Source organism: Macrobrachium nipponense, chromosome 13 (assembly GCF_015104395.2).
Source record: "Macrobrachium nipponense isolate FS-2020 chromosome 13, ASM1510439v2, whole genome shotgun sequence".
Lineage (NCBI taxonomy): Eukaryota > Metazoa > Arthropoda > Malacostraca > Decapoda > Palaemonidae > Macrobrachium > Macrobrachium nipponense.
In genome coordinates, this window is record NC_087206.1 from 57,558,132 (window position 1) to 57,568,950 (window position 10,819).

At 34.7% G+C, this 10,819-nt stretch overlaps 1 protein-coding gene across 1 annotated transcript; it reads left to right on the forward strand.

The window, feature by feature from the left end:
• The first annotated feature begins 6,848 nt into the window (after window positions 1–6,848).
• Window positions 6,849–9,977, forward strand: LOC135225330 (paramyosin-like). Its single transcript, XM_064264663.1, has 2 exons — window positions 6,849–8,828; window positions 8,868–9,977. Exons 1-2 carry the CDS (start codon window positions 6,849–6,851, stop codon window positions 9,975–9,977), a joined length of 3,090 nt encoding a protein of 1,029 aa, XP_064120733.1.
• Window positions 9,978–10,819: the final 842 nt, after the last annotated feature.

Below are 10,819 nucleotides of genomic sequence, written 5' to 3' on the forward strand. Positions count from 1 at the left end.
GGTAAACCTGGGCTATCTTCGTAACTAAACAAATTGTCAGATTTCTTTTTAAGCTATGTTTCGCTAACATGGAACGAAGTGCATTTTTGTAAAACTCAGGGAAATTCCTTTTTGTAACTTTATCAGATGTGCTAAGATGGTTATTCAGTTTTGCCATTCAACCTAATTTTTTTGTAGAGAATGCATTAAATAGACAGTGAGTCCTATTTTTATGAAGATAGAATCACCAGAAAGCCAAATAATCAGTCGTAGATATTCTGTCTGAACTGCTTCCAGAATAGAAATGCCTTGATGAACAGAAGGCATCACACAGTTAAGATGCTTAAATCACCATAATAGGAATGTGTTTTATACATTACTCTCTTTGTTTAACAAGTAACCTTTACATGTTACCGAATGGATTGAATTATCAGGGAATATTTCTCAATATTCTGTGAGTTACATTTTTATGAATTTGATCTTAATACAAACACCTTTGTATATGTTTATTAGACTCAGGAATTAGGTAATGATGTATTTACCTTTGTGAGAATGTACTATGAATGTAAGTCACTGACTCTAAGGCCTTTTTAGTTTGTGCATGGAACATTTCCCCTTGTAGGACATGCGAGAGTTTTGAGGACACTTTTTTTATGTTAAGGTTCATGAAGACACCTTAGAAAGGAGGCCGGTATCACTCTACACGTCTAAGTTTCATGGTAAGTTGTGTTTCTGGATGTCCAATTGGCCAAAGAGAAGTGCAACATGCAAACGGATGTGTCATTTCTCACTGAGAACCGGCTCAGAAACCTTTTTTCATTGTTTCAGAATGTCTACAACTATTGTTATTTCCTGCCATTAAGAAGTACCAGAGGTGAAGCAAAAATGGCCTCAACTCATGAGGGTCGAGTCATGAGATTCTCTTTTGTCAAAAGTTCCTGTGGAATGGGTTCTTAAAAGTGGTCCAGAAAATGTCATTAAGAGCCAAAAATAATAGATATCTCACAGCTAACAGCAATTTTAAATAGTTCCTAGACCGACTTTTACTTTACACTTGACATTCAAGACTTCAGTAAAAAGTATGGTATATAAACTGCTTGGCCATGTTTTGTCATTCTTCAGTCCCAAAGGAAAACTAAACTAAACACATTCTGTTCATTTCTCTTTCTTCCACCTGACTTTCCACCTTCTTCAACGATTGTTTCATAGTGCTTCTTCTTCAACTGCTTTGAGGTTTTCCTCCTGTTACACCTTCCAAATCTCCTAGTGTCAATTTCCCTTACAGCGCTGTTAAGTAAGTATTTAGTGAATGTTTAGTGAGTGTTTAGTAAATGCCTTATGATTGTTAGTGTTTAGTGAATGTTTAGTGTGGGTTTATTTTGTGTTTAGTGAGTGATGAGTGGATGTTCTTCCACTGTTTAAAGAGTGTTTAGGGGTTTAATGAGCATTTAGCATTTAGTGAGTATTTAGGGTTTAGTGAGTGTTTAGGGTTTATTGAGTGTTTAGTGTATAGTGAGTACTTCGTGGATGTTTAGTGTATAGTCAGTTCTTAGTGAATGCTTAGTGATTATTTAGTGCTTAATGTATGTTTAGGATTAAGTGAGTGTTTATTGAATGTTTACTGAGTGTTTGAGGTATAGTGAGTATATAATGAGTGCTTAGTTTTTTATGAGTGTTTAGTGAGCGTTTAGTGCATTGTGAGTGCCTAGTGATTGTTGACTATCCAGTGAGTGTTTAGTGGTATTGGGTGTGAGTGTATGTTAAGTGTAAGTGTTTAGTGAGTGTATAGTAAGTGTGTGAGTATAGTGAGTGTGATTGTATAGCAACTGTGAGTGTATAGTAAGTGTGTATAGTGAGTGTATAGTAAGTGTGCGTATAGTGAGTGTGAGTGTATAGCAACTGTGAGTGTTTAGTGAGTGAGAGTGTATTATGAATGTTAGTGTTTAGTGATTGTACATTACTGTTTAGTTAGTGCTTAGGGACTGTATGCTAAGAAAGTCCTGTAATTTACAGGAACCATTTATGCTAGACACTGCTTAGATCCAACGGCAGATGCTTATAGGCTTTGACCACAATGGTTGGAGTACTTAGACCAACCTGTTTTTGTAAGGTAAATTTTTTCTTTGAAACTGAGTCCAGTAATAATAATAATAATATACTAGTATACCAGTAATAAAAATAATATTGCAATTATTAATAATAAGATGATAATGATAATAGTAAACAGATAAAAATAATAGTAGTAATAAAAATAATAAAGTATAGTACCATGAGCTGGACCGAGACATTTCAACATGGACGCTGGAGGTCACACGTTAGACAGGGAGATCGCCCCACACACACACACACACACACACACACACACACACACACACACACACACACACACACACACACACAGAGGCAGACCAAGACCACCAAGATAGCTGTGGTCTTGGCAGTCTCGTATATTTCCGTCTTTATTCTCTCATCGTCTTTCCTACAAAAACCTTAACTGTATCAAACCTCATTAGTCTCATAAGGTTATATATATAGATAGTAAACTTTATTTTAATGTTTTTTTTTTTTAGCAATATTTACATGGAATATTTTGAGACAAAACTCTTACCAAAAATGTTGCCCAGAAAAGTTATGTTTTAGGTATATGGATGATATTTTCTGTGTTTGGCTAGTTCACGAAAATCTCCAGGAATTCCTTATTAACCTCAATAATTTAGCCTCTTCTATAAAATTTGCTATATAGGAAGAAAGGAAATGTAATTTGAATTTTCTTGATGTAACTGTCCATAGAAATGATAGAAATTAAACTTTTTTTAGTTTTTCGAAAATCAACTAACATTGCCTCTTTTGTTCATTATTAATCCAATCACCATCAAAATGTTAAATTCTCTGTTTTTTTCTGGGATGTTCGTAAGGGCTTTGCGTCTGTAGCCCGCAGTTTATTGACGTTGGGATTAAAACTATTTATAATATTGCCATGAAACTTAAATACCAAAGGAATTTTGTAGATGTGGCATGGAAAAGAGCTAGGAAAACATTTTATTTAACTAATAACAAACTTGAATCTAGTAAGCATAACATTATAAAATTACCATATGATGAAGAGTTTATAGAAATTCCTTGAATTTTAGAGCTTTTTAACATAAATGTTGTTTCCAGTAATATTAATGTTCAGAGTTTAGTAATAAAAAAATTCTCCTAAAGATCTTCCCGGCTGCATATAAGACATTCCTTGTAAAAAGTGATAAAATATATTACTGACAAACTGGAAAATCCCTTTCACAAGCAGCACCAATATTCTGTGAGAACTAGACAAATATTGAATGCATTATTCATACATATGAGAGATTTAGCTGATCCTATTAACTAGAGTCAAGGAAGAGCTTTAATCCCATGTAATGACAGTTAAAAGGAATATCATTGAATCTTGTTTCATCAAGGCAAATAAAGAAAGGTATTCTAAATTTAAGTCTTGGTTTATTTAAACTCGATGTCTTCATTTGAAAAAAGTTGTAGATAAATATTAGCAGCAAAATTAACACATTCATTTTTATACATGTTTTTAGGGAATTTGTAAGGCTACGTTTTAGCAAGATCTAGTGAGACAAATTTCTAATGCAATTTCTCGTTCTCTGTTCTGCAGTTTTCCCTTGAAGATACACGAAGTCTTAGACACTGATGTAATAGACAGGTAGTCTTGATTTTCATTGCATTTAGTATTAATATATTTTTCCCTGATCATGACTACTTCTTTCCCTAACAGATATTTTTTCAGTTTGTACTGAGATTTACTGCATTGGGATGATCATGTGACCCGCTCATCTGCCTAATACAAGCAAATAAATGCTCCAGATTGAGCCTCCTTGTTAGGATATAATAGACTTCATGCGACGTCTCAAGCATTTCAAACAGGCCTATAAGAGGGTAGCAAGACAGAATTATCCCTTTTTGAAACTGATAGAGATGTTTCTTTTCTGGCAATCCATTGACACGACTACTGAAACCTTTAACCACACTCATTGTTAATATGACATCAAATTTACACTAAAAGCACATCGAGTAGCCGCCTTTCATAGATGAAGAATTCATGAAATCAAATTAAGAGCATTTACCGCAACCTCTTGACAGCAGCTGTGCAGCATATTTAACATACTGCCGTTCTGACTCCTGGACGTTCATGTGAATCTGTCTTATTTTGTAAGCCAGTCCATATTCTGTTTTAGATTTTACCCCGTTTTCTTTCAACGGATGATCTGAAATTCTATCCCCGTTTGAGAAAGTGAACTCAGAATGTAGAAGGTTATTCCTGACTAATTTGAGTAAATAAGGAACATTTGCAAAAAGAAATATTTGTTTGTCTGCACATGGGTTTTGTATAAGTTTTTTTTTTTCTTACATAAAGGGTCAATCCCAATTTTTTTTCCACAACTTAAGATTGCAGAATCCTAAATCATCCACTATGCCACCATTATATAACCTGCATATTCCACTTCCTATATCAAATAATATAGTTTTTCATGCATATTTGATTCAACAAAATCTAAGTATATGGGTTGTTTCCTTTTGCCTATTTGCCCCCTTAGCATTAACATTTGCATTAATCGCCGACGACATGATAGTTTCCAGCACTCTCAAAAATGATCTCTTTGGAAAACTGAAATACTTGATGTTTGAACGTTTTGGTGTCATTCATGTATTAGAACATCCGAAAACTGAACAGTTGTTGGGTATTTTCGTAGGAAAAGCAACTGAATAATAAAAAGAAAACAGTAACCCTGGACAAATATAGTAGGTGGATCTTAGACACGTGGACATGAATAATTAATGTATGGATACAAGTTTTGATGTGGTTTGGCTGACGTCACTGACCGCGAACTTTAAAATTATGATCTGCGCGCCGGCCGACTTCCTCTCTCTTTAGAGACTGCGTTTTAGTTTCTCCTATGGTTAAATCTTGGTTGATGTTTGTGACCGTGTGACATCCGATAATTCTGGATTATCTCTTTGATTTTTACCCTTTTGACAATTAACCATCTGGTATTCTTGATCATTTTGTTTACCTGGCAACTTTCTTTCCAACTGTATTTCATTCATTCCTTGACAATGTCATAAGGCCCCCATAAACTGAACGATTGTCGTCATCGACAAACACATCATACAGACAGTATGAACGATCTCCGCACCGATTTCAGACTGAACAAAGATTTTTTCTCGGGAAGACATGGCATTATCTCTAAAAGAGAGGCGCGCGATAGTATTACATGGGCACACATACACTGAGCGACCTCTGTATGACAGCCTTAAGTCGCAAGCCAGCAACCTGGTCATGACAGATTCCGCTGAGATCGTTCAGACAACGAAACTCCGCCCACTTGTGCATTCAGACAACCCCATACACAATGTTTCTGCGAACCATACAGACAATCGTTCAGAGAATCGTTCTTACAATCGTTCCGAGTATGGGACCCTTTGGTAAAGACGAAAGCGCTTGGATTTCCTGTGGTATTCGCTTATTTGAATGAGGTCACGTGTATCTACTGTGATTTCTAAAAAAAAATATATATATATATATGTAGTACTTTGTATATATATGTATATATATATATATCTATATATGATATATATATGTATGTCGTATATATATATTATATATATATATATATATATATACGTATAATATATATATATATATACTATATTATATATATATATATATATTGTATAGTATATATATATATATATATTAATATAATATATATATAAATATACGTATACACTACATAATAACCTATATATATAATCTACATATATAATACTTAATAAATATATACTAATACTATATATGACTCTAGACTACGATTACTATACTATCATACTAATATAATACTCATAATACTATCTTATAATACCGATATATATATATATATAATATATATATAGATATATATATATATATAGATATAAATATATGAATATATAAATATGTAAAATATATATATATATATATATATATATATATATATATAGATATATATTATATATATATATATATCCATACACACACACACACACACACACACATATATATATATTATATATATATAATATATCTTACTATGATATATATATATATTAATAATATACATTTATATATATAGTAAATGCCAGACTTTAAAGAAAAAATTCTTTTAATAAAGCTAAGGAGACATTTTCAAAGTAAATTAGGAAAAAAGACACTTTGTAACATGTTTTGGCTGTATGAAAAATCAACAGCTATTAAGAATCACAAAAAAATAACAAATAAGATGTTGAATTTCTCCTGAAGATTCCTCAAAATTTAGTACAAGTCCACTCGGTGCTTTCCACGGATCTTCGACTTTAAAAGGAAGATGATTTTCGTTTTTAGTGAATTTTCTGTATATTTCGATTTGAGGAGGAATTTTACTAATGAAAAAGAGAAAAGATCGGCGAAAAAAGGAAATTATTAGGCAAAAGTATCAATTAAGAGTGATGAGCTTTCCGCTTTGTATATCATTTCTCTCCCCGTGATTCACTGAACCCTCGAAGTGGATCGTCTTCATGAGTTCTCATAGTGGGATTCCTTGTCGCTTGGAGAAACAAACTCTCACGTGACTTAACGGAGCCGGAGACAACCCAGCAGAGAAAACAAGAGGAATGGAAATCTACTTGGAGCCCCTGGTGAGCTTGAGTCCGGGTGGTCCTCTTTGAAGCCTTCTCCGGAGCCTGGATAGTTGGGCTTTCTCTGAAGCCTCTTGCAGAACTTGAAGACAGTTGACTTCTCTCCAAATCTAGTGTCAGTTTTAAGAAGTAACCATAGGAAAAGGTACTGAAAAGCCATAATCATAAAAATGAATACAAATAGTACATTTGATATTGTTATTTCATTGTTTGGACGACTTGGTCGTTATATCTATTCTTTTGTGGCCCCAACTCCAACGAGAATTGGGGAGTATAAAGCTACACATTACTCGGTACGAGTGTGTGGGAAAATTGGAAAATGGATGCTGGAAAAGAAAACCAGGAAGTTGCAGGAGGTTTTGATGATACAAATATTGGAAGCTGGCTCCGATCCGGAGCAGGCTGGCCTGAAGGAGCACTTGAATTTCCATGTGCAGAAGCTCAACCAGGCGACGAAGAAGGCTGAGATGAAGGAAGCGTACAAAGAGACTAAAAACTGTTGGTGTCGACTGGTACTCTGCCGGGAAATGTCCCATGAGCCAAAGGTACAGATATTGGAATCTATTGAAGGAGAGACATCTGAAAATGAACCTGAGGCTCTTTCTGGAACTCACGACTTACAGGAGGTAAAAGAATCTTCTTTAGAAATAAACGATTTACCAAAGGAAATTGCAGAGATCTCTGAAACATATTACGAATTTATGACGGAAGCAGTAGCATCTTCAGAAAGACTAGACTCGGAGGAGACCACTGAAATGCACAGAGATGTTCCTCATGAGTATGTGGACGGAATGAGTGAAAAATTGGAGTCTCTTCGAAGAGAAAAAGAGGCCCTTGAAATGGAGAAGCACGCTCTGGACAAAGAGAGAGAAAACTTCTACAAAGAAAGTGAAGATCTAAAGAGGCAAGAAAGCAAGTTCAAAGAAATGTTGCGTGAACTTAGTGTTGAAAAAATTCGTCTTGGAGACAGGATGCATGAACTGATGAAGGCTGAAGAAGTCTTTCTTATTACGAAAAAAGCATTTGAAATGGAAAGAGAAGGATTTGAAATGGAAAGAAAACAGGCCGTAGATGAAGAGAAGGCCGCACTTTCGAGGGAATGGCAGGCCGTAGAAAATGCTAAAAAGGAGTTGCATCACGAGAGAGAGAAATTACAAAAGGAAAGGGCCGCCTTCAATAAGGAAAAGAAAACATTTGACTCAAATGCCAAAGATTGTCTATTAGGGAAAGAAGAGGAGGTAGACAAGAACAGGGAGGCTCAGAACTACTCAATGAAAACAGTGAAACACACTGGATCTGAGCGGGAACATGGAGATGGATTCCTGGAAGAACTCGAAAGAAAAATAAATGTCAATTTCAATGATACACTTAATGACTGGGAAAAGAACATTATGGAAAAGATGACGGTTCGATTCGATATGGGGCAACGCTACGAATGTCTGAAACAAGAAAGGGCTGCAATGGCTTTGAAGGAAACTATTGATAGACAACATGAGCAGCTGGTCATTCTGAAAAAAGAAAAGGTTAGTCTTCTAAATGCAGTTGAACATCTGCAATTAGAAAATACTAGTCTTATAAAGAAAGTTCATGAGCAACAAAAAGACCTCGAAAATGCTGATAGGATTCAAAGCATCATACAGAGGCAAGAGGAGCATCTAGAAAATTTAGAAGAAGAAAAGGTTAGTCTTCTAAATGCAGTTGAACATCTGCAATTAGAAAATACTAGTCTTATAAAGAAAGTTCATGAGCAACAAAAAGACCTCGAAAATGCTGATAGGATTCAAAGCATCATACAGAGGCAAGAGGAGCATCTAGAAAATTTAGAAAAAGAAAAGGTTAGTCTTCTAAAATGCAAGTTGAACATCTGCAATTTAGAAAATACTAGTCTTATAAAGAAAGTTCATGAGCAACAAAAAGACCTCGAAAATGCTGATAGGATTCAAAGCATCATACAGAGGCAAGAGGAGCATCTAGAAAATTTAGAAAAAGAAAAGGTTAGTCTTCTAAATGCAGTTGAACATCTGCAATTAGAAAATACTAGTCTCATAAAGAAAGTTCATGAGCAACAAAAAGACCTCGAAAATGCTGATAGGATTCAAAGCATCATACAAGAGGCAAGAGGAGAATCTAGAAAATTAGAAGAAGAAAAGGTTAGTCTTCTAAATGCAGTTTTGAACATCTGCAATTAGAAATTACAGTCTTATAAAGAAGTTCATGAGCAACAAAAAGACCTCGAAAATGCTGATAGGATTCAAAGCATCATACAGAGGCAAGAGGAGCATCTAGAAGATTTAGAAGAAGAAAAGGTTAGTCTTCTAAATGCAGTTGAACATCTGCAATTAGAAAATACTAGTCTTATAAAGAAAGTTCATGAACAACAAAAAGACCTCGAAAATGCTGATAGGATTCAAAGCATCATACAGAGGCAAGAGGAGCATCTAGAAAATTTAGAAGAAAAGAAAAAGGTTAGTCTTTCTAATGCAGTTGAACATCTACAATTAGAAAATACTAGTCTTATAAAGAAAGTTCATGAACAACAAAAAGACCTCGAAAATGCTGATAGGATTCAAAGCATCATACAGAGGCAAGAGGAGCATCTAGAAAATTTAGAAGAAGAAAAGGTTAGTCTTCTAAATGCAGTTGAACATCTGCAATTAGAAAATACTAGTCTTATAAAGAAAGTTCATGAGCAACAAAAAGACCTCGAAAATGCTGATAGGATTCAAAGCATCATACAGAGGCAAGAGGAGCATCTAGAAAATTTAGAAGAAGAAAAGGTTAGTCTTCTAAATGCAGTTGAACATCTGCAATTAGAAAATACTAGTCTTATAAGAAAGGTTCATGAGCAACAAAAAGACCTCGAAAATGCTGATAGGATTCAAAGCATCATACAGAGGCAAGAGGAGCATCTAGAAAATTTAGAAAAAGAAAAGGTTAGTCTTCTAAATGCAGTTGAACATCTGCAATTAGAAAATACTAGTCTTATAAAGAAAGTTCATGAGCAACAAAAAGACCTCGAAAATGCTGATAGGATTCAAAGCATCATACAGAGGCAAGAGGAGCATCTAGAAAATTTAGAAAAAGAAAAGGTTAGTCTTCTAAATGCAGTTGAACATCTGCAATTAGAAAATACTAGTCTTATAAAGAAAGTTCATGAGCAACAAAAAGACCTCGAAAATGCTGATAGGATTCAAAGCATCATACAGAGGCAAGAGGAGAATCTAGAAAATTTAGAAGAAGAAAAGGTTAGTCTTCTAAATGCAGTTGAACATCTGCAATTAGAAAATACTAGTCTTTAAAGAAAGTTCATGAGCAACAAAAAAGACCTCGAAAATGCTGATAGGATTCAAAAGCATCATACAGAGGCAAGAGGAGCATCTAGAAAGTTTAGAAAAAGAAAAGTTAGTCTTCTTAAATGCAGTTGAAACATCTGCAATTAGAAAATATACTAGTCTTATAAAGGAAGTTCAGGAGCTACAAAAAAGACCTCGAAAATGCTTGATTAAAGGAATTCAAAGCATCATAAAACCGAGGCAAAGAGAGGCATCTAGAAAATTTAGAAAAAAAAGGAAAAGGTTATTCTTCTAAATGCAAGTTGAAACATCTGCCAAAATTAGGAAAATTAAACTAAGTCTTATTAAGGAAAAGTTCAAATGAAGCTTACAAAAAGACCTCGAAAATGCTGACAGGAATCAGAGCATCATACAGACGCAAGAGGAGCATCTAGAATTCCAGAGGGAACTGAACATTAGTCTTATGGAAAACATTGAGATCAAACGAAAAGGATTCCAATTCATCCGTGACGAAATTTTAGACATCACAAGGGAACTGGATATTGAGCAAGATGAGGCAAGGGAACTAGAAACTATGGAAGAGAAAACATTCCTGGCTGAATAGTCGACCTTTTGCTTGTGTGGTGGCTACCCTGCTTCTTGAGAAGCAATCTTGGGCTAAGATGCAACTGTTTGTCCAAAAGTGTTTCTTCAGGAGGGTAACTGTTTCCCCAAAAACAGTCACCTTCCCTGGGGAAATTTACTTACTCCTGGCTGAATAGGTTTTGACCTTTTGGCCCATGTGGTGGCTAACCCTGCTTTTCTTGAGAAGCAATCTTGGGCTAAAATGCAACTGTTTTGTCCAAAAG